We start from the raw sequence: 24356 nt of genomic DNA, 5'->3' as shown, positions 1-24356 counted from the left end.
TCCCGCGCTGGCGCTGCCTGGCTGTGGCTGCAGGGCTTTAGGACCCAGGGGTTGCCGAGTGGAGGAGGCTGGATCTCCTCCCGCTGTCATCCTCCTGCCTCTGCAGCTTTATTCCTACAGCCTTCAATGGTGACGGACTCCCTCCCTCCCGGGCTGCCAGCCAGAGCCACAAGGCCTCGCTAGGAGCGGATCCCCGCGGCTCTATGGCATCTCCCAGGACCATCACCATTGTCGCCCTCTCGGTGGCCCTGGGGCTCTTCTTCGTCTTCATGGGGACGATCAAGCTGACCCCCCGGCTCAGCAGGGACGCCTACAATGAGATGGTAAGTGGGGCAGCTCGCAGGGAGGTGCTGGAGGCTCTCCCGCCTTGCAGCCGGAGCAGCGGGGATGGGGGACTGCCCTGGAACCCCGAGCGAGGGCCAGGAGCGGGAAGAAGCTGATCTGACCCGTTACTTGATAGACATGGAGAGAAGCCAATAAAACGCAGTGCCCGGGATATCCTGGCAGCCCTTTTGTGGCTCCGGCCGAGCCGATGCACGGAGAAACCTCTGGTGGATAAGGATGGCGAGGGGAGGCAGGGAGGATGGGGTGGCACAGCACACACAGCCTGCAGGAGATGGGGACACAAGGGTCTGGAAAAGCAAGGCCTGCAGGAGTGCCAGACATGCAGCAGGCAGGGACAGCTGATCCCCGAGGGGAAACCTATCCACTGGATGGGGGTGGGAAAAGCAGATGTCAGCTCTGGCAGATGTTCATCCTCAAAATTCCATGCTTTAAAGCAAGGATAATGACACTTACTGTCCCTACCTCACCAGACTTGTGCAGGGATTAATTGATGATTGTGAAATGCTTTGAGATTCTTAGCTGGCAGAGGAAGGTATTATTAATAGTCTTCTTCTTACTCTCTTTGGCCTGGGAAATGAGCCTCTCCCCCTCTTGCCTAAGAGGAAAGGGGTGAGGAGAGGACGGAGAAGTCACTGTGTGCATTTCTCACCTGGTGAACTGGTTTATGCTCCTCTCTGCTCGGGGCCAGCCCTGCTGCAGAGCTCTGCCAGCTGCAGGCAGGTGAGGGACTGGCTGCCACATTTTGCTTCCTCATTTGTGTTTATTTATTCTCCTGCTCCCCCCACCCCCTTCCCCAGTTATTTATTGTGGTGGTTGAAAAGATTACTATAATTTTTGTGTCCTTAAAAAAATAGTGCTGGAAGTTTCCAGCACATTCTGTTCTCTCCCTTTGCTCCACCTGCCCAGCTGCTTTTCCATAGCTCTCAAATAACGTCTGAATTGCAGTGCCTAGTCTGCAGCCCAGCACAGGGATCTCACAGAGGAAAATCCCCAAGAAGTAACTCATAGGCAAGAGACACATGAGGTAAAACCCCTAGAAAACAAAGCTCTTAAGCTTCTCCTACAGGGAAAAAAAAAAAAAAAAAAAAAAAAAAAAAAAAAAAAAAAAAAGCACAGAGACTTTAGGATCATTGCAAAATGCTTGCTCTGTAAAATATTTCACTTCTGTGTCCCCTTCTGCTTTATCAAGAGTCAAGCCTACAGGTAGGAATGATCTCTGGTTTTATAAAGAAGGTATTACACAGCACCATTATTCTTCATAGTCCATATTCATGTTATATATTCATGGCTCATTAGGCTCTCCTGCCTGTGCTGGGCTGCATCCTGTGGTGGTCATGCAGACAGTTAGGAAAAACCTGACCTTGCTAAGCCATAAGGATGGCTTTTTGCCTCCAGCAAACAGAGAACCTTTGTTATCTACCTAAACCAGCAAACTTGTAGTTTTTCATTCAGCAAAAAACCACATTAGCTTGCCTATTAAAATACCTAAAATACCAGAGTACTCTGGGCCATGCTTATAGTGCATTTCTTAAAAATGTTGTATTTTTCACAAGTGTTTAAAAATACTCTGCTCTGAGGTTTTAGTCACTGATGATTTAAAATACATCCTTACAATGCAAACACTTGGAGTAAATGTGTCATGAGATCTTCAGTTATTTTGTAGCAAAAATGACAATGCTGGATATTTTTTAACCACCTGTGAAGCATCAGTTCCTCTCAGAAGGAAGCATCAAAATCTATGGAGACATGGGAAAGTTCTGTATGCCTGTAATGTAGGTTTCCAAAATTGTATGGAAGTAAATCCACAGTCTGATCAGTGCCTGTGAGAGCTGAACAATCCTGTAACTGAGATTTGGCTTCCATTTCCCTCACACTGATTGGAAAACAGAGAACACAATGGCAAGAATGTCTTCAGGGATATTATCCTCAAGTATAAGTGGAAATAATTTCAGTGGCTGACACTGAATATAGGAGCCTTATTAAAAATATATATATATATATATATATATATATATATATATATATATAAAGGAAATACTTGAGTGCAAAAAAAAAAAAAAAGATAAAAAAACCCAAATCAAACAGTAAGGCCACCAGCACCTAATGTTCAAATGCAAGAACCTGGACATGTGTAAGGACAAATGTTGTTTTTTTCCCCAAAAGAATGAAGCAGCTGTGTAAGCAGGCTGAGTCTTGCAGCTGACACTGCTTCTAAATCCAGCATAAACCAGGGAACAAATAATGTCAAATGTCAGCTTGCTTTCACCTGAGGAAAGAAAGGATCATAAAGGTATGTAAGCACAGGATAGGACTGGTGAATCTCAGCTTTGATGTTTAGTCCCACCCTAAACCTGCACTGCCCATAACTACTGCAAGTTGTTTTGGAATATTGTAAGTTTGCTTTCGAGTAGAAAGATACTTGTATTTGGTTGCTGAACTTTGGTTTTCCAGGGATTGAGTGTATTAGTCAATTTTAAAGCACAATGTACTCTTAGAAAGAGGTTTGTTTGTTTTAATAATAGGGTTCTGCACTGCTAATTCCGGCAATCAGAACCTCAGATTTTGGGGTAAGGTACACCTGGCCTGGTTGTAGTTCCAAAGATGGATGAGAGGTTGCAGAACTGTTTTCCAGTGAGGAGACAACAGCTCAGAAAGGGGGAATTGCAGATTGATGGTTTAATATACCCCCAAACAGAAGCTTTACAGGTTGGGTTATTGTGCCAGAGGGGTCTGTGACAATCGAAATAATTTTTAGGTCATGTTGCACATCAATCTGTTTCAATGGAAGTCACCTTTGCCTTCAGTTTCTCACACGATGTCCTTGGCTGCTTGGTTCCAGAAACGAGCATACAAAAGCTACGTGCGGGCCCTGCCCATGCTCAAGAAGATGGGAGTCAGCTCTATCCTCCTCCGCAAGAGCATCGGCGCCCTGGAAGTGGCGTGCGGCATTGTCATGACACTGGTGCCCGGTCGCCCCAAGGACGTGGCCAACTTCCTGCTCCTGCTCCTCGTGCTGGCTGTGCTCTTCTTCCACCAGCTCGTGGGGGACCCCCTCAAGCGTTACGCCCACGCCCTGGTCTTTGGCATCCTGCTCACCTGCCGCCTGCTGATCGCCCGCCAGCCCGAGGAGCTGCCGCCGGACAAGAGGGTGCTGTCGGTGAACGGGGAGGAGCAGCCGCTCATCCATGAAGCAGCCCCCGAGAAGGGCAAAGTGAAGGTATCCTAGTTGAGTGCACGTGAGGAAACACGGACCCTCGAGGCAGCTCTCTCCAAAATCACCCAGAAAAATTGGTTTTTATTTACCTCCTTACTTTTTTTTTTTTTTTCTGTCTAAATAAAGTTGCGCTTGGGGTCTGAGAGATACAAGGTATGTCTACACTGTAGTCTTGCTTTTGCTGCTGCCCTGTAATGTAGAAAAACACAAGCCAGCTTCCACAGGGACAGCTTGGAGGCAGTCAGCAACCCGGCTGGAGCAGTGCTGGCCTCAGCAGGAGCTGCAAAAGCAGCCTGAGACCCTTCATCTGCGCGGGCACTGGGGCCACCCCGGCACTGCTGCAGCGGGAGATCGCTCCTGAGCAGCAGCCCCGAGCCCGCAGCAGCACAGCTGGCCTGGGTGCTGCTGCTGCCCGGAGCAGAGGCTGGGCAGGCCATGGCCGGTGTCCCTGTGCAGCCCCACACACACATCTGCATTTCCCTTTCCATGGTCAGGGGGTGAAAGGGACCCTGTTACCAAAAAAGTGTTGGAGAGAGGGATTCCTTGGGCTTTGCTGCCTCTGTGCCCAGTCCTTTCTATGGAATGCTTATCCAGAGAAAACATGGGATGCTCTGTTTACATCTTCTTTGATTTATGTGCACAGGCTCCAAAACTGGGACAATGGCCTGATAACAGTAATTTTTTGCCTGCTTCACACCAGGCAGTGGCATCTCTTTACCCTTCTTGGCAGAGAGTAAGGGTGCCTGGAGAGGGGATGGGGAGTGGAACTGCCCAAAGGACTCCAAAGTATCTCTCTGATGCTGGCAAGTAGCATCGTGCTCCCCAGTTCCCTGCAAGTTCCTTTTTTCCCCTCCCACAGCTACTGTGACTTTATAGATTTGCTGTCCATTTCTGGTAGATGAGGGTCTGAACAATTGCAGGTACCTCACTGCTCCTCCCACGTACAGCCTCAGTGAGCTGCATAAGTCCTGTTACCAGAGCCTGAATCCCTGTGTTGTACCTGAAATCTTAGAGTGTCATAAGGAGCATGTGTTACCTCTGAATTTTGTCTGGTTTTCTTAATGTTTGTCTGTTCTCAGTTTTTTCCTTTTTTTTTTTTTTTTTTTTTTAATTAGTCACAAAAATAAACTTTTTGAAATTTGGAGAAAAATGTCTTTACAGAAACAAATTTCTTATTTGAGAGACGTGTGTGAAAACATTTCCCTCTGGTTAAACACTCCACCTAAAATGGGCAGAATGATGTCGGGCAATTTGAGAGACAAGGTGATGCAGAGTGGAAGTCAGATAAACTCTACTTGGTTACATATTAATAACCACAGATATTTAAAAGAAACATTTGGGTATTTTACTGAAACAGTCTTAGATAAAGTTCTGCTACAGTTCAATGCAGCAGTGAGAAAATGTAACTCCAGTAAACATTGTATCTCTATGAAAATTGATTCTGAATGTTCATTCACAGTTTTCTCCTGAACTTTGCTGCTAAAACAGATGCAGCCCTATATAGATGAGTGTATACATATATATATAGGGCTGCACCTATTTTAGCAGCAAAATATACATATATATGCTGAAAAAGCCTCATCCCAGAGCTCCAGATGGACTACATCTTTATCAGATGCGCACCCTGAGCAAAGGAAGCAGCAGGCCACCTCTGTTAGACAATCTCAAGGTCATCCAAAATATATACACAAAATTCCCTTCACTTCCCAAAAGACGCTTTAACTACCATGCCCCAGCTGGGGTTATTAATTGTGTTTTAATTCAAAACCAAATAAAAATAGCACCAACTCAAAGCCACACCATGCTGTGCATTCCCAGCAAACGCGACTGAACTGCTGCAGCCCTTTCACCTGGGCATCCCCCTCAGGAAACCTTTGGGAACAATTGTTGTGTTTATCTTTTGTAACATTCCCCACTGAAGCTTGTAGAGATGATGATAATAAAGCATCCCATGGAGCAAAGCCTCTCTCTGTAAAAGCTTCAGACTGTTCAATGACTACTAAAACCCCCCCTTTTTCACATTTGCATGGATATGAACAACTGACCCGCAGCAGTGTTCTTTGTTATAGAGCGAGCAGAGACAGCTCATCTTGGAGCCCGGTAACAAGAATTCTGTATTTATCTTAGCGGGCTGACCTCTGTCACTGCCCCCCAGCATTAAACAGCTATTTTTGGACGTTTCCAGCCATCTGTGCTCGCTGGAAGTGACAAGAACAGATCCACTCCTTCTCTAAGACCTCGATGCTCATTTACTCTTCCTTCTTTTTTTTCCCTTTAATTCTTTATTTCTATTTCTTCTCCACGCCCCTCAGTTCATTCCGGTCGGCCTCAGGGTTACTGCCTCGCTTTGTATGTGCTTTTTTTTCCCCGCCTCTCTATTTTAAAACGTAACCGCAGGCTGCCGTTCCCCGCAGGAACGGGGAGGGACTCTCCCCTCACGGGGGGTTCCCGCCCGCCACGCAGCGCGCATGCGCAGAGCCGCCAGGCGCAGGAAGGGCGGAAGCGCCGCCGTCATTCCCGCCCACCGCCCGTGGTGGCGGCTCCGCGCACGCGCAGCTGGGCGGGTAGGAAGCCGCACGCAGGGCAGTGCGCATGCGCGGGGCGGTGGCGGCGCGGTTTGAATGCACGGACGGTTGGAGGCAGCGGGTGGCGGCCCCGGAGGGTTAGCGGCTGCGGGAAGGCGATCGGTGCCCAGAGCGGCAGCAGGGCTAACTGCCTTGGAATGGTCCGTGCTGCCCCGACAGAGGTTAGTGGTCGTGGGATGGTGAGTGGCCAGAGCGGCGGGAGGATCAGTGGTCGGGGCGGCGGGGGTCGGTGCCCAGGGAATGGTCAGTGGCCGTGAGGGGCGTAGTCAGTGGCCAGGGCAGCGGGAGGGTCAATTGCCCCGGAATGGTCAGGGGCCGTGTCTGGGGATGGTCAGTGCCGTGCGAGGGGATGGTCAGTGGCCGGGGGAATGGTCAGTGGCCGGGGGAATGGTCAGCGGCCGGGGGAATGGTCAGTGCCCGGGGGAATGGTCAGTGCCCGGGGGAATGGTCAGGGGCCGTGTTAGGGGATGGTCAGTGCCCGGGGATGGTCAGTGCCGTGCGAGGGGACGGTCCGTGACTTCCCCAGGGCCGGGGGCTCCGCCGCCGCTCTGAGCGCGCCGGGGCCGCCGGGCCGGCCCGGGAAGGCCTCACCGCCGCCGTGCCCTCGGGATGCTCCGGGCCCTGGGGTGTCGCGGTGGGGGCTGCAGGGGAAGGGGGTGCTGGAGAGGAGAGTGTGAGGGGTGCTGGTGCCACACTCCTCGTGTGTGGGCTCGCTGGCAGCCAGAACTGCCCGTCCAGCTGCTCTCTCCTTCACCAAACCTTTCTGGTAGAACTCCTGCAGGGCAAAACAGAACAAAACACGTGTAGAGAAGGTGCTGAGGGAGCTGAGAGAAGGCTGGCGATGCACTTCAGAGTGGCCACCGAGCTTTGCTGGGCAGGAAAGTGACAAACAAACCTATAGGGAAATAATGATGCTTGTAAGCTCGTAAGGAAGTGAGAGGTGGAGAGGGAGTAGGAAGTGAAAGTCATTCTGTTTCATTGTGTCAGGAAAGATAGGTTCCAGCAATCCAGGGACAGGGGTGCACACTCTACTAAGTTCAGGAAATTGTAGCAAAATTTCCTATTTTTTGAGTAAAAGGTTCATCTCTCCAGCAGATTGAGGAGAAAATGCCACTTTTTGTGGCTGTATTTCACCCACAACTGTGCAATTTGGCACTGTTGGTAGCTCTTCTGCCTCATTTGGAAGTTTACCAAAATTTCTTAGTTTTTCCAATCCAAGCTGGTTAGTAGGAAGGCTGCAGAAGAATCTAATTTTTGTGAAATAGGAAGTGTTGTTATGATCCTCTAACATCTGTGCATAACCCTGCAGAGAATCATCACTTGTTGACTGGTTGTATTGGCATATGCAATAGAAGTAAGGAAAATAATAATTAACTTAGAAGAAACTTGGTTGTGTTATATTAGCTTTCTGGTTATGTTGATTTTTTAATCAAAATGCTATATAAGATGGTATCAGATAATGTTTAACTTGAAAGGAGCTTGTGTTAATTTTCACTTGGGTAATTTTTTTTCTTTTTAATGTAAGATGAGGGTTTTGATACACTGTTGTCTTTGCATCTTTGAGGATCTTGTCTGATCTTTTGGGGAGCAGTCAGCTCTAAACTATTTCTTCTGAATTTACTCTCACGTTATGCAGGATGCCTCTAAAATCTGCTTGTCAGGAAAATAAACATTTCTTTTCCTTGCAGGGAACCAGCTCTCTGACATTCCTCAGCTGATCACTTTTCTTACCTAAGGAAGGATTGGCTCTCACGTGACAAATGAGTAAAATTCTCCATTCTCAGCTGGGAGTCTGAAAAGATGAAGCGAAGGAGGAGTTCCAGGACCCCAGAAGAGCCTCTGCACAATCACCATAAAAGCCAAACTGATCTCTCTGCCTGGCGAAAAGGAGGGAGAATTGACTCTGAAAAAAGTTTGCAGAATAATCAATCTGCTAATGATCAGAAATATGATAGCCAGGAAGGGTCTCTAGAGCAAGCTTTGAGCTACTTTGAGAAAGGTGAGAGAATTTTTCGGGTGCCTATCTAGGATTGAGAAGATGATAAATTTTTAATTTAAAAAATTATATCTGTTTTCTCTCTTTAGTGCCTGAGCTATGTATTATTTCTTTAATGTCTTAGAAGTTTTGTGTTACTACTATGTAAAAAAAAAGGAATAGCATAGAATGGTTTGGATTGGAAGGACCAAACCCCCCTGCCATGGGCAGGGACACCCTCCAGTAGATCAAGTTGCTCAGGGCCCCATCCAGCCTGGCCTTGAACACTTTCAGGGATGGGGCAGCCACAGCTTCTCTGGAAAACCTAAGCCAGGGCCTCACCACCCTCACAATAAACAATTTTATCCCAATATCCCATCTGAACCTCCTTCAGTTTGAAGCCATTCCTTTTGTCCTGTCACTACGTGCTCTTGTAAGAAGTTTCTCTACATATTTCTTGTTATGATATTAATAATTTTAGAATAATTTCACTTCTCTTTTCCCTCTTTATCCCCTGAGCTATGTAATGTTTCTTTAATGTCTTAGAAGTTTTTCTTTTTACTTTGTTACTATGTCAAGAAAAAGGAGTATGTGCAGGGACAGTTCAGAGAAGCTTTAAGTTAATTTCTGTTCAGAAGTTGTTTCATCCTGTGCTTGTCCTGTTTGTTTTTCCTAGTTCAAGACTGTGTTGCACTGAAGAAGAAGAATGTTGTGCAGAAACACTTGGATGCTGTGGAAAGCACTGGCCTGAAACAAGGGCTGCCCCCTGAAGGGTTTGAGATACTGCTCAGCGTGGTGCTCAGTGGCAAATTTGGTACAGCATTTCTATACTGCTGGTGTATCTTCTGTGAATGTGCCTTTCCCCTCTAATCAAACCTGCTGAGATAATGTGTTTATGGTACTGTAGCATGAAATTAATTTTTCTGTCATGATTTGGTGTAATTTCCATTTTCTTTTGTTAAGCTGAAATGAATTATTTGTCATAATTTTGAGGTATAGGTAAGTCCTTACTAAATTCGTATACACCATTACTGTGAGCAAGGAAGCTCTAAATAATTTTGTGCAGAGGGAATTTTGACTTAAGCTGCAAAAGAATAATGAAGAACCTGGTACATGAGCACTATCTTACTTGAAATTGGTTTTTTTTCTCAGCTGATACAGTGAATACTCGTTTATTGAAGAGCCTGATTCCTGCCTCAGTGGTACCAGAAAGTTCTGTGGTTACAGCTGTGTCTTGGCTCTGTGTCAGCAAATGCTCAGGCAGCACTCAGGTAACTTAATAAGTGTTCACAGTAGTTATTGCTTCTGCACAGGAACCATAAGAACAGGTTATTTTGAGGAATCAAAAATCCTGATGTTTTATTGTACAAGGTCTTACCCAAGATACTGTCATTTACCAAGACTGGCAGAGATGCCCATTGCTAGAATGGCAATGGGAACCAAGAAACAAATTAAGTTTCTGTGGAGATTTGGTTCCTGCTTGTCTTGTATCTTTGAACTCCTCAGGAATGGTGTCTCCAACACTTCTGTGAAATACTTCTGCTCTGTGAGGCAGCCTTTAGTTTCAGTGAAGTATCCCTTAGGTTATGTGCACCTTGGTTGTGGCAACATGACTTTAACGTTAGGAAAGAGTCTTTTTTATGTTCACATGGCCTGCTCAAAGGTTTATGTGGTAGAATCATTTAGATGGGCAAAGATGAAGACCACAGAACCCAACCATTAACCTAATGCTGCCAAGCCAACCTTGTCCCAAGAGCCACAGCTGCACATCTTTTAAATCCCTCCAGGGATGGTGCTTCAACCACTTCCTTAGCAGTGTGTTCCAGTGCTTGACAACCCTTTTGTGATGAAATTTCCAATCTCAACTTCCTGTGCAGAACTGGTTGTTTGTTTCTTCTTGACCTACCACTTTTGTACTTGGGAAAAGAGCCAGCCCCTGCCTCACTTCAGCCTTCTTTCAGGGAGTTGTAAAGAGTGAGAAGTCCCCCTCAAGCCTCCTTTTCTCCAGGCTGAGCCCACATGTGCCCTATTTATTGGATTCCCTCTCTCCCAATCACCACTGATGCACAAAAAGGGTCCCATGGTTCTAGAAACCAAAACCCAGATTCCAACAGCAGTGATGGGGCCAGTTGTTTACTGGTGAATCCCTTGGCAGACTTTGTTCATCTGAATACCCCTGAACTGTTTGTCTGTAGCTCCCTGGTTATCCTTGAGAATGGTGTGTATCCTTACTGATTGTGTCTCTGGAGCTGGCTCCTGATTCCCCTGCCTGCCTTTTGCCCATCACTTAATGTAATCTGGGTTTTTTTTCCTGTCTGCAGCTGCTTTTTTTAAAGTGGTTGATCACAGTGTTTGACTTCATTGATCACAAGGAACAGATTCATGCCCTCTATGGTTTCTTCTTCTCCTTCCTGCAAGATGAGAATTTGGTAAGGAGAGCTGAAGAACATATGGAAGTGATAAAATAAACCTAAATGTTCATTAGTAATATACATATTAATGCTAGAATTAGTCTGGAGTAGGTGTTGGTTAGAGACCATTTTCTGATGGCTGGGTTTCTTTATTTATTTTCTCTTTGCATTATAAGATTGCTGTGATCTGTCTGCTTAAACATGTTTCCAAGAACTGCTACGCTGTATCACAGAGAGTGTGACCGTTTTTTCTGTCTAAATTCCCAAGAGTAACAGTGCTCTCTGGGAGTGTCAGACATCAGCAGGTAGTCTCCTGCTCTTGGGCAGAAACTGACCTCGATACCTCAGGCAAAAAGTAAAGAAAAGGAAAAAAAATTAGTGCAGTGTTTATTTAAGGTGAAAAACTAATTGCTGTTCTACTTAATTAATTTGAAATATAGCTTAAAACAGAACAAGCATTCAGGCAATTTCTGCCATATGGCAACTGTAAAATCCAGGAATTTTAAAGTGTTTGGATTCAGTGCATAATAAGATAATCTTGGCAGTCATGTTAGGTATGCAATTGTTAATATTCTTTCACTTTATGATATTTTATGGTTAAAACAAGTTCCCAAAATTCTGAGTTATACTTCTTGTAATGTTTTTAATGGTTTTAGATTAACTTAATTTATAATCTTTCCATAAAACTGGGTTTAAGTTCTTAATGTTTGAAATAGCTTTTTCAGACACGACGGGTCAGTTGGAAAGTGCATCAGAGTTGGTTTGAAACTAATTTAAGGCTCTTTAGAGCCTCAACTGAAGTTAAAAGCTCTAAAAAAGTATATTGGTTCAAAGGTGCCTTTCCTTTTGAAAATGCAATTGCACTTTCACTGCTGACTCTTGTAATTTCTAGACCATATTCCAAAAAAAAAAAAGAAAAAGTTAATTAAACAGCTTGGTTACTGTCAGGACTGCTCACAGTGCAGATGAAGTTCTAAATGGAGTTGCTGTGTGGGGCTCTCTGTGTGTGTCCTGGCTGTGTGTCTGCAGCAGCAGGAGAGCTCATGGCTGCCCTTGCTTTGCAGTGCCCCTACATCTGCCACCTGCTCTACCTGCTGACCAGGAAGGAAAATGGTGAGTCTCATCTGTGTGAGCTGAAATACCATTTTATTTCTGATTCTGTTTGCTGGTGCTGCCTGTTCTTCCAGTGCAGCTGATGCAATGATTAGCCAATATTGTGCTTTTAATGCAAGGAAGAATGAGTGGTAGTTCAGGCAAAGCTTTGTGTAACACTTGCTGAATTGGAAACTTCTCTATTACCCTAGAAATAAGAATTATTGGTTCTGCTTGCTTTGTCATGATTTTATAATAAAAATGTTACTTATATAACTTTTGCTTAGATGTCTAATATGGTATTTTTAAAATCCTTTCTATTCCTAATTGTATTTCCAGTCAAGCCTTTTCGGATTAGGATACTGCTTGACCTCCAAGCAAAAATGGTGAGTTTATTTCAGATCTTGTAGAGTTTGAACTGTGGTTAATAATGTGCTTTGTAAGACACAATGGAGAAATGTGGCTTGGACTTGGAATTGTAGGTTTTACTCTTTGTAGCATTAAAGTTTCTCTCTTGCACGTGCATTCCTAATTTTCATGTGTGTTTTGTGAGCACATGCAGTGATACATGCAAAGCTCAATGTTTTGTGACCAGGTAAGGTGAAATCTCTGAAGCAAGGGACAGCTTCATTTATCTATTACAGTCTTTAATTTTCTGTTCATCTTCCTTTTTCAAGTAGTACCAAAAATGACTGAAAAATGTAGGATTGTAGAGGACCTTGATTTTTTTTTTTCTTAAGGAAAAAACCATTGCTATAATAACATGTTTTTAGACAGCAGAAGTCTATGTTTTATCACTTTGATTGTTAAATTTCTTTCTGTCAGTTACGACTACAGAAAGGTCTTCAGTCCTCTTGCTATTGTTATTTCATTGACCAGTTTCTGTTGTTTCTGTCAGTTTAAGTTGTTTATCTATGGTTACTTGATCGTGTGTAGCTCTAGGAATTTAGCTTTTACTGATCACTGGGCTTTTCTACTTCTAAAATACAGCATTCAGTTTCTATATTAAAAACATACCTCACACGTTTTCCCTCTTGTTCTGTTATTTTACAGGGAATGCAGTCTCATCTGCAAGCTCTGCTATCACTTTACAAACTTTTCTGCCCAGAACAGGTGACCATAACCCTTCCTGGGAAAATGAAGGTAAGGAATTAGATCTAGTCAGTTCAATACCATGATTTACTACAGTATTTGTATGGAGCTTTCTATTCAAGCTATAGCAGATTTACTGGTGAAAATTAATTCTATTTCCTCTTTTCACTGAGTAAAATCAGGTTTAGATGAGGATTTTTTGCCTTGTGTTTTGTTTCCTCTCCAGCATAATGAGATGATTTGGTAAGGAATGACATCTACCTTTATTTTATGAGGATTACTTTAATCCTTCTTTTGGTGTTCCTGCTGGGTTTGACTTGTTTCACACAATATTAATTTCTGAAGGAAACAAACTGTCTAATTTGTCAAGGTATTGTTCTAATTGCTGCCATGCTCAAGTAAAAATGACAGTGGAAGTCAGTAAGTAGCTCTGCACTTGGAAAGTCTGTGTCATAGGAGAGAGAAAAAAGGAGGTAAAAATGTAGGAAACTGATTTGTCAGAGCTGCAAGGAACAGCAAAAAATTACTCCCCTTTTAGAGAGGCCTGTGTGCTCAGCCCTTTGACCAAGTAGAAACATGTAGCAGAACCAGATCTATAAGAGAAAACAGCAGCTGGGAAGACCTAAATTGTGCAACAAAAATTTATTTCAGTGGGATAGACTTAAAATTTGAGATTTTTGTTGTTTTTTAATAGAACAGACATTTAATTTATATGCAGGCAAGTTGATTTTCAATAAAATTTATTTCAGTCTGCTTGTGTATTTATATTGTTCTCTAAATTTTTACTTTGCTTTGTGCTGCACAGTCGTCTGTTGGAGAATTTACATTTTTTAGCACACACATTTACATTTACATTTTACATTTACATTTTTTAGAAGTGCAGTAAATTACTAGCAACTAGATCCCAAATATTTCAAGTATCTTTATGAACACACTGTATTGTGTGCTAAAAGCTTAATTAACTAGTCCAAGCCAATCTAAATACTTTTGTGATCGTTTGGCACTTGATTAGAATTTAAAGACTGATTGATTGGCATTGAAATGTCAAAAAAAGTGCAGAAAAGTGTTAGCTTTTCCAATTTTCTGTAGTAATATCTACAATAACTTGAGTATTTAGTTACTCATGGCATTGTTCTGTTATGTAGGTGTCACTGATGCTGAATTCAGGAAATTTTTCTATTAACTGAGCATGTCATGTTTAATTTGAAGGTGTACTTGAGGGTTAATCCATGAGTTGATGATTGGTTTGAATTAAGATTATAAGATTGAAGTGTTGGAGATCCCTTCTGAAAAGGGGGATGTTGTTTCCAAAGGAAATAAAAGCTCAGCTGTTGAATTGTACACCAAAGGTGATGAAACTGAGGAATGATGAGAGTTCTGTGCTGTGAAAATCTGTCAAGTAGAGCTGAGTGTCTCTACATGACTGTGGTGGTGTTTATCAGAATAGAAAATGATCTTTTTGTTGCTTTGTCCCAGCTTGACTTCTTGCATGGATGTCTGATTTCTGTTTCCAGACTTACTTCAAGAACTCTGAAGGCCCATGGAAAGCAGCAATCACTGCAGTAAGGCAGAGAACCCAGGGAACCTCTCCCCTGTCCAAAGCAGTGTTTTTAGGCATATCTCAACCTCAGTCACGAAAAAGGGTATGTTAGGGGCCTGAGGCACATCCTAGAAGGTGCCAAGTAGTGGTTTTCATTATGAATATTGGCAAATAATGAGAGTCTGGCTTTATTTGGCACTGGAGAGGGGGGAGTAACTATAGAGAAATGCAGCAATCAATTATAATGAAAGCCTGGATACCTTTTTTATAAAACTGGGTCTTTCTGGGAACACTGTTCATGAGTGCAACCAGTTGCATTGGAAGCTGAGTCATTTGTTTCCTTTCTACAGAAATGGAATGCCCAGTTGGTTATACCTGCAAGCAGTGCAAACATAAATAATTTAGAAGAGGACAGAGAAAATAACTGTTTTTATTTGTACAGTACAAATGAGTCTTTTCCAGTGGAGCAGCGGCAGACCTTCCCTCAGCTCCTACAGAATATTCATCATCTAGAGGTGAGTTTCAGGAAGGTCTTGGTGAATGTTTTGGGAGATCAAAGGGTGTTCCTCTATGCCCTATTTGTATGTGAGTAGTGTGTGGGCTACCTAATTCTAACAGCATCCAGTCCTAACTGAGGATGGTGAATAAGTCCTGGGAATGGTCTTGTTGCTGGTAAAAAGATTGGACATGAGGTTCTCTGGCAGTTTAGTGATGTAAATACTGAATAATTCTTTATTTTCTTTTTTTCCTTGCAGTTTCCTTCCCAGATGGGTTCAGTGCTAACAAACCCCTTATTGCTTCACTACATGAATTGTGTGAAAGATGAATCTATTTACCTGAGGCTTTACTATTGGATGGGCCAGATGCTCCAGGAAGGTAAAAACTTCAGTATTATCTTGTGAGGTAGGGAGCTAAAGGATGTCTGAGGCTTTTCACTTTTCAGTAATGGTCCTTTGCTATTCAGATTTACAGTGATAACCATAGTGGTAAAACAGCTACTGGAGGAGAGCTGAATTTGGTTTCTCGTTGTGCTTGTTCTTGCTGTGCTCATATTCAAGTACAGTATTCTCTCCTGTTCAGAATGCACCTGGTGTGTGGTTGATAACCCATATGAAGAAGAATTCAAGAGCTTCCTGGAAACAATCTACAAGGCAGAATGTTTCTTGCAGGTAAGTGCATGTTTTGTGGAAGCCAAGGTTTTTACAAAGTCTTCCCTTAAAGAGCTTCTGGCACTTACATGTTTCCTGTAGTATTTCTGAGACAATGACTCCAGTAATAAAAATATCTTTACCTATAGCAAGTCAATATTCTGGAAATGGCCTTGGTTTCTGCAGGAAAAATAATCTAAGAATGATAATTTGAATGTCCTGGCAAGTATGGCAGGAAGGAGCTGTGAGCCTCTTGCTTTCTGTAGAGTGATGTGAGTGTGGCAAACTGCAGTCAGATGGCTTTTTGAATGTTTTTCTTCTGCTTTTCAGGATGGATTTTCTGCCTGTGAAGAGTTCCTGTATAAGACCCTTCCTCTCTGGGATGGCTTCTGCTGCCGCTCAGAAATCCTCAGGCTTGTGACTTGGATCCCCCTCAGCAGTTTCTCTGGTACGTGCCTCAGATCCTTTGGGTGAGCTTGCACAGTGGGATATCTCAGGGCATAGAATTTGTGCACTGATATCATACTGCTTTCTCATTTTTTTCAGACATTAAGTCATATCTCTATGATCCCCTGGCACAGCTCTTTTTCACATCATCTATTTACTTTAAGGTAATTTAATCAATTACATCGAATCCAATGACTGTATTCACTAAACATCTAGGTGATACTGCTATCTGTACTTGTGTTAGGTGTAGCAGGCTGAGGGATTCCATAAGAAATATTTTTGAGAAGTCTGTGCCCAAACAGAATAAAATATATACTTACAGTTTAACTTCCTTAGGAAATAGGTGCTTTAAGATATCTTCCTTTTTTGAGTGGAATTAAGCTGGGTCACTGGAGATAAAAACAACTGATAGCGCACAACGCAATAGTTAATTTGTTTTATTGCAGTTTTAACTATTTGTTTAAACTGTTTTATTGCAGTTTTTTCAGAACTTGAAGTTCACATTTTCCAGGAAAGGCTATATACAACACGTACATTCAGTTCTAGGGGCCATGCAGCTATGTCACTGTTCCTGAGAAACTCCTGGAACCTTTCCTTGGATATGCCATTTCTCAAAGCATTCTTTGTTTGAAATTATTCTCTTGCATAAATTGTCATCAACTTGATTTCTTTTTGCCTATTGCAGTGCAGTGTTCTTGAGAGCCTGAAGGAGCTGTTGCAGAACTGGTTAAACTGCAACGTGATTCAAACGGATTTGGAGTTTTCTTCTGTGTAAGTTTGTCTTTAAAGAATGCAAGCCATGTTCTGTGCATTGCTCACTGGTGTATTTAGATCTATATTCTAGCCCTAACACCCAGCTTAAAGACCAACCAGAAGGTTAATAATGCAGTTATGATTCTGCTATATTGTAAGCTACCTTGTCAGGCCTGTTCTTTTTCTTTAGAAGTATTTCTGCTGACACTGGAAATTGAGGTGTCCAGAATTCCAAATCCTCATAACACTGACAGCCGGGTGTTCATAATGGTGCTGATAACAATGTGTTACTGCCTGTATTGAAGAACAAGTGTCTGTTATTGAGTATTTGATGGGGCAAAAGCATAAATTTCAGTTTTGTTTTCCCATTTTCCATGTTGCTGTTTGCAAAGAGGTTTCTGTAATGTTGTGCCATGTCTTTGCTGCAGGAACACCACCCTCTCTGGACTAGTGAACGTGGTGGCTGAACTGGTTCACTTTGTGGGACGGATCTCTACTGTTGCACTGCGTTTGGAAAACAATTCCACACTCTTGCTCTACTTCATTCTGGATTTCTATGGGACTGTGTGTATCCCAGTGATTTTGTCTTTCTTTTCAAGTACTCCTAAGGCTGTTTGCGTTTTTAAGCTAAAGCATAAAGGCTTCTTCCTCATTCTAGTTTACAGAACTTTGTGATTAAATGCCAGAATATTCCACATACTTGGTAGATCTGCAGGTGAAAGCTGCTGTTGTTGCATCCACAGGCAGAAGTAAATGTGCCTCTAGAAAGCAGCTGCTCTGAATTCAGAGGTGAACTGAGGAAGGAGAAGTAACAGTAGGCCATAACCTGCTTTTTTTTAGTGCTGACTTAAAGAAAAGAACAGTGATTAGTTCAATGTCAAATAACATATCTTGGGTTTTTTCTTTAAATGGTTCCTTAAAAATGTGGTTTTTTTTTTTTTCTAGTTTGTGCTGTAGGCAAACTGAACAGCATCAAATAGCCTTAAGTATTCTCCAGCTTCCTCATGTCCTCTCTGTAGTTGTGCTTATTGTGAACTCCAGCATGCTGTAATAACAGCAATGGCTCCTACAATTCAGATTGGGAATAGCTGAAAAAAACAGTGACAGTTCTGGGATCTATTTGTAACTGAATTTGTCCAGTAAAAATGCACAGAAGTGATGGGCAATAACACTTGTGTAAGACACCCTGGCCTTCCCTTCTGGGTGGATCTGGCTGGAATTCAGTGTTGTGCTCTCTGTTGCCCTTACCCCCTTGGCAGTTTGTAATAATCATTACTTTGGCAGTAATAATCAGCCTGGATGTGTTTCATTTCTGCAGGTGTGTGACATATACCTGAAGTACAAGCTGCCTTTGCTGATAATGCCTCCTGCTGGGGTTTTCTACCCAGCACTGCTCAGCATGGATTCTGTCAACTTGAATCAGCTCTGCTACATTATGTACAGGTACTACAACAGGTGTAGGCTGCAGGGACTCCTTGTCTTCTCTTTCAGTCTTTTGGAAATGAAATGACTTTGTTGTAAAAACCTGGAATCTTCTTGCTGTGCAAGGTAAAGGTAAAAATTCCACTTGTGTCCAGCTTTCATGATGAAGGATTTTATAGCTGTAGTTCCTACTCTTTTTTTTCAGTCTGTTATCCAAGATAGCAGGATTCTGACCTTTTCATGGTATTATTTCCATATCTTTGATGAATGAAAGAAGTTGTTCCCCTATTGTTTTGAGGGAACTAAAGTCAGCCAGCCTGGATTAATGGTAGTAACTACACAACTTCTCACTCCTGTTCTTTGGCTACTACATTGAGCTTTTCCTTACAAATTCTGCCATGTGCTGAGTAGGAAGCACTTCTTCCACCTCCACACTCCAGGAATTTGGGACGGTCTCATGCAAGGCCAAAGACAGCACTGTTTGTTGCTCTGCAGGATCCACCACCAAGGCTGCACTTCTTGGCCTTGTTAGTTCCAGTGGCTGCATCTGAGGAGAAGAGTGGCCAATAGCTGACAGCTGGTGCAGGGCCCTCCATGTGGCTTTTTCTCTAAGGAATCTGCAGGGTAATTAACATGACAGGAAGGTCTCTAGGAAATAAGAAGAGCTAGTGCTTATTATATAGAACAACTGTCAAGTTGCATTACTTCCAGTGGCTTCTGTTTCTTTGCTTAGTGAATGAAAGTCTCCCTTCTTAAAAACACACTGCATTTCTCTGCTGATTTAAAGGCTGGATGTCCATTCTTGTGTGTTGCATTTATGAAGGTGACTGTCCCAGGCAAACTGGTTGTGTGTGAATAAGAGTAATACTAGTTATGTCCCTACTCTGTCCCTTTGAATTCTTTTTCATGTCTCTTTCACCAATAAAGTTTGATGATCTTTCTCATGGTGGAAATAAGTTTTCTTGATACATTCCTCCAGCTTTTTTTTCCACAAAGGCATGTAGTAAAAATTTATAGGCCCCTAACTCTCTCTATTTTGTTGGGGTTTTTTTCAGGTATCGAACCAACTTGGTGGCTGCAAAACAAAATGAGCTGAGTAAAAAGGTACTGTGGACACATCTGTTATGTGCTAGAACAGACTGTAGCAAGGAATTGGGTTGAGTGGAGAGGAGGTGTACTAATCTTTTAAGGACTGGAGGGAGCACACAGCTGCTTTGAGGATGTTATTTATTAATTTTTTCTTTTTCCCCCTCAGAAAATACTGCAGTTCAAGTTCAGTAACAAGACATATCAAGAGTACAACCAGTACATAGTAGCTATGGTGGGCTGTCTGTGGACATCCAGCGCATTCCAGAAGGATATTCATCCTCAAGGTCTTTGTATGGATGATAAACTGCTGAGTAAAACTGCAGTGAAGGAATTAAAAACCAGCTTTAACATTGTTTATCATCCAGCCATGATGGGCTACTCTGTTCAATTCCTGCAGCAGGTAATGGTCTAGGCCAAGATTTGGCTCCTTCATGGCACCAGATGTTCTGTCTTGACTGTTTCTGTGGAGAAGGGTCTCTGTGTCCTGGCTGACTGGTAGAGGCAACTGAGCTTTCAAAAGCTGCTGTGGCATTCTGTTTTTGTTAGATTCTTGGCACAATTTGAAGAGTCTTTCTTTGTGTGGTATGAGAGCAGTTGTATGTATGAATGTAGCAGTTTTGGATGTGAATTTGTACTCATGATAGTTTTAAGATGGAACTAAAATAGCAAATTAGTGAAATAAATGACACTTCAGTAAAAGCTTACCAAAGGTGCATTCTGCCCCACAAAATAGGCAGTGATCTAAATATTTAAACTCTAGAAAGTCAAGAATTGCATGGTTAAATTATATACAGCTGTTTGTGCTAGAATTTGTTAGCAGTACTTTTTGGCTCTTGGGGTAGCTTTTTTGGCTTACTAAAATAGAAATACCAGTAGCTGCTTCAGGTACAGAGGTAACATAACACAGAGCTGTCTTGCATTGTCTGGTGTGAGTTCTGCCAGGAGTTCCCTGGAACTCTGGGTGCCCTCATGTGTTCAGTGCAGCTCCTGAAGAGTGGGGAGAGCAGTTTGCCAGAGCTGTTATTGTCCCAAGATGTGTGTGCTGCTCCAAGAAACTAGGTTTTGTAGGCTGTCCAAGGGCTGCACAGAGATGCCAGTTTGTTGTGAGACACTCTGGCAGGCTCGAGGCAAGTGTAGGTGTGCAGCAAGGGGCACCTGAGCAGTTGAAGCAAAGAATTCTGGTTAGGAACACTTGACAAATTAGCCTTTGTTATGTGCTCAGTGTCCTGAATCAAGCTAATTTATGTCTTACTGCTGATTAAACTCAGATTTTGTCTTTGCTTAAGGAAGCTATTTTGGTTTTGTTAGACCAAGGAAAGAAGTTGTATACGTCTCATATCTTTTGTCCACATATTTTTTGTTCTGAGGCTTCCTAGAATCATGGAATATCCTGCAATGGAAGGGATCCACAAAAATCAAAAAGTCCAACTCCTGCCTCTGTAAAGGACAGCCTAAGAATCCCACCATGTGCCTGGGAGTGTTTTCCAGACACTTCTTGCATTTTTTCTGACTTGGTGCTGTCACCACTTTCCTGGGGAGCCTGTTCCAGTGCCCAGTGACCCTTGGTGGGAAGAACCTTTTCCTGATATCCAAACTAACTTTCCCTGACAAAGGTTCCTAATTCTTTATAAGTTTTGCACATTTAAAAAAACTCCAGACTACAAACCAACAACCATAACACAAAACAAAAAAACACCCAACCTCAAAATACCTTAAAAAAACCCCCAAACCTTCTGGTGGGGAATTCTACTCTTTCTACTGTAGAACCAGGAGAAATTTTACTTAGCAGCTATGACAAATGTGTTTTAAGGCAGGAGGAAATAATGTTGAGCTGCAGGGACACGTTTTCCTCAGCAGAGCTGAGCACCAGAGGGCAGTGCTCTGCAGCACTGGGGAAACAAGCACTGGTCTCAGTGCCACTTCTCTCCTCTTGCTCTTATTGTGAATTTCTGATGTTTAGAAAGGGAGACTTTTAGACTGCAGAGAGAGTAGTAAAGGTACCTGTGAATATTCCCTGTTGCTGTCCTGTAATGCTGCAGACAGGACAAGAGGGTCCAGATGTTACCTTGCCACTTATGCACAGGGTATGATGCTGGAAGCCCCCTCTGAAGCAGGATTAAAAATCTCAATTTCTTTGCATGCCTGCACTTCCTGATTTAGGAGAGGACTTACCAGAGACCCAGCAACCCTGGACATACTTTTTATCTGACTTGATATTGTTTTATTCCCTTTCCTTAAGATTTGTCCTGATGATACCACCTTCAACTTCAAATTCATTAAGGTAAGATTTCTTGTTTTAGTAAATAAAGCAGGCAATTTTCAACAGCTGTGTTGAAGAGGATGAGGTTATAATATTCACCAAAATCACAAATGCTCTAGAAAATTTTGGAAGGGGAAAAATTACAGCTGTAGTCTTTGGTTCAGTCTCTTAACTGAGGGGCCAAACAAGAGAGCATCAACACCTGAGAAGTTAAGTATCTGTGGCTAGTGATTTGAGGTTTTATGTATTCCCTTCATGAGTCAGTGCAGTGTCAGGACAGGGCTGTTTATTGCTCTCTGCAGGCTCCAGGAAAGTTTACATTCTTGATGCACTTAAAGTTCATTGTTAATACAAATTCTGCTTCATATTATATTTCTGAGGCAGATGTGTAGCTTTGTTACAGCTTTGAACAGGAATCCTCCACTGAGCAGATACAGTGGCAGTTGGTTTCCTTTCCTGTGCCACAGTGTACTCCAAACCTGATCTGGAGGAATCACCACTAGTGATGGAAGGAAGGCTTTAATAGCCATGTTCTTTTATTGCTGACATATTCCCTGTTGATCCAATAGACATTTCTTTTTTCTGGAAGTGGGGTTTATAAAAGCTTTCAGTATTAAAGAAAGATGATGATTCAGTCTAAGAATGTGTACTGTGTAATTGTGGGCATTTAGGAGCAGCAGGTGACTCTGTACCTGTGGGTGTTTACAGATGTCACCCAACAGGTGGATGTTGTCCCACAGGAAGGCAGAGCTTGCAGACCTTTCCAAATTGGCTTAAGCAAGGTAAAGCTTTGTTCTGCACATCTGACTCTTCTTTCTGGTTTACAGGGGAAAAAGTGGGACTGGTATCTGGAATATCTCTACACCCAAGGCTTGAAGGGGCTGAAGGTCTTTATTGAGAGCAGCATCAGTCGGGTTTCCCAGGCTTCTCACAGCAAAGCTGGGAATGTGGAAGCGTGACCTGGGGCTCACTGGAGTTCTTCTGTCATCTGGAGCAGATTTGCAGACTCTAAAGGACTGTGTCACTAATTCTTCCCTTCTCAGAGGAGAGAAACAGAGCATTGACTCTTACCTGCACTTTTTACTGACATCTCTCTAATGAAAGTGAAGATACAGATGCTGAGCTGCTTGGTTCACTAACACTGAGCCCCCTCTTGTCCCTGCTAAACTTCTCTGGTCTGAAGCTGGTGAGCTCTGTGTGATGTGACATCCACCTTTTTCATCCTGGTGTGTCTCTGTTGGAGTATCTGTTCTAATTGAGAAGCAAACATTTTCCATCTCAAAACTGCAGTGAACAGTGGTGCTTCATTTATAAGTAATGTTGACCCCTGCCCTGATTTGCCTTCCTCAGCAGCAGGTAATGAGAAACAACTTAATCAGCCTTTCAGGGGTGCTGTGTCTGTCTTGGATTGGAGCAATGTGAGTTTCCCAATTCCCTGTTGGGAAAGTCATACTCTGTATGACTTTTAACAGGCTGACCAAACTGATCTTCCTGAAGATGAATTAATTAATTTAATTAATTTTCATTTTGAGGCTTATGGAACAGTTTTTGTGTGAACTCTGATTATAATGATCTAGTACAGCTGGAAAGTTTGGTGTTCAGTTGATGATTTATTGGTGTGAGCACCTACACAGTGTTGCCACCAGCTCACCACTTTCTATGTTGATAAGTGCAAATGTAACTTTCCTTTTTGTGATTTTAGCTCGGTAGGTGTTGTATATTATTTGAGTACATATGTATAATATATGTTCTGTAAAATATTTCTTATGTGTCATTTTGAAAAAACTCTTTTACAAAATGTATCTTCTCCTGTTGTTTCATTTTAAGTCTGAGTAGAAGCAGAGAGAAGCTGAACTGAGGTTTCCAAAATCTGAATGAACTTTATTTTTCTGCTGTGAAACAGAGTTGTAACCACTTGAGGGTTGGGTTAGATTATAGTGAATTTTGCATTGTGAATCTCTGCTTTGATTCAGGAAAGGAATCAGTCTTGAGAGCGACTCTGGAGCCACTCAAGATGTTTGCTTTCTTCATCCCCTCAAAATCAGACTGGTTGAGTACCAGGGTTCTCAGCTCAAGTACATTTGGTTAATGTCTAAAGTATTGCCCTTTCATCTGCGTTATCCCAAGTAGTGTAAGTGCTGCTTGCTAATTTTTGTCAAGAGAAACAGATCTCCAAAACCCTGATTCTATTTTTTCAACGGGAGAAACTCCACATATTAAAACTTCCTCCAAGTGGATATGTTTCAAGATGTGGCCCTAACATACAACGAGTATTATGATTTTTCTGTGAAGCTACCTTCAAAAAGGTGTTGGAAATATTATTTCCACTTATGCTGGAAAGGCTGTGTACATCTCAAAGAAGCAATAGCCAGGAAGACAAGGCTTGGTGCTGTTTGGAGTTTGTGCAAGGTGCATTCCTGTCAGACTGGAGGTGCTGCCAGAGGTTTCATTTCACTTGTGAAAGATGCCATGGCTCTTAAGAGTGTGTGTGATGTGTGTAAATGTATTTAAAGGGGCTTATAGCAGAATCCTCTAGGATATACTGAATGTTTCACAGTTACTGGTCCTGAGATCAGTTTTCCCTTGGGGTTGGTGTTTGGTTGAGGAAACACAGAATCATGTTATGGAAGACTTGCAGCACCACAGATCTTTGTTATACCCTGTGTTGTGAAAGTATTTAAGCAAACTGTGCACACTTTTGACATTCAAGCACACAGGCTGGGCACTTAGAAGTGCAGAACTACAGCAGCAGGACAGATAACTTGATTTTAATGTCAGGTTGTTTTTTATGGGTTGTTTGTTTTGTTGGATGGACAAGATGCCTGTTTAAAATCCTTCCCATGCAGCAAAAATGTGCCTGGTATTATTGGGCACCAGAGATGACTTTTAGCCTCTTATTGCTGTGGTAACTCTTGTCTTTTTTGACATTTGGATATTTTTCTTCTCTTTTTTTCCCCTCTAACTATCTGAGTAGTATTTCACT

The 24356-nt window shown here is 42.7% G+C and overlaps 2 protein-coding genes across 2 annotated transcripts; both read left to right on the top strand.

Annotated features, from left to right (window-relative positions):
- Window positions 1–6: 6 nt before the first annotated feature.
- On the top strand, window positions 7–3711 carry TMEM35A (transmembrane protein 35A). Its single transcript, XM_041396533.1, has 2 exons — window positions 7–323; window positions 3185–3711. Exons 1-2 carry the CDS (start codon window positions 204–206, stop codon window positions 3569–3571), a joined length of 507 nt encoding a protein of 168 aa, XP_041252467.1. The 5' UTR covers window positions 7–203; the 3' UTR covers window positions 3572–3711.
- Window positions 3712–7944: 4233 nt separating this feature from the next.
- On the top strand, window positions 7945–22332 carry CENPI (centromere protein I). The gene is made up of 20 exons (XM_041396610.1): window positions 7945–8143; window positions 8796–8933; window positions 9272–9390; window positions 10441–10548; window positions 11595–11643; window positions 11962–12008; window positions 12676–12765; window positions 14229–14357; window positions 14605–14769; window positions 15010–15130; window positions 15335–15423; window positions 15733–15850; window positions 15949–16013; window positions 16535–16620; window positions 17031–17166; window positions 17921–18045; window positions 19080–19128; window positions 19280–19513; window positions 21353–21394; window positions 22201–22332. Exons 1-20 carry the CDS (start codon window positions 7945–7947, stop codon window positions 22330–22332), a joined length of 2241 nt encoding a protein of 746 aa, XP_041252544.1.
- The last annotated feature ends 2024 nt before the right edge of the window (window positions 22333–24356 follow it).

This window comes from Onychostruthus taczanowskii, unplaced genomic scaffold, assembly GCF_017590055.1.
Source record: "Onychostruthus taczanowskii isolate IOZ18803 unplaced genomic scaffold, ASM1759005v1 scaffold13, whole genome shotgun sequence".
Taxonomy (NCBI): Eukaryota; Metazoa; Chordata; class Aves; order Passeriformes; family Passeridae; genus Onychostruthus; species Onychostruthus taczanowskii.
This window is presented reverse-complemented; position numbering and strand designations above follow the sequence as displayed.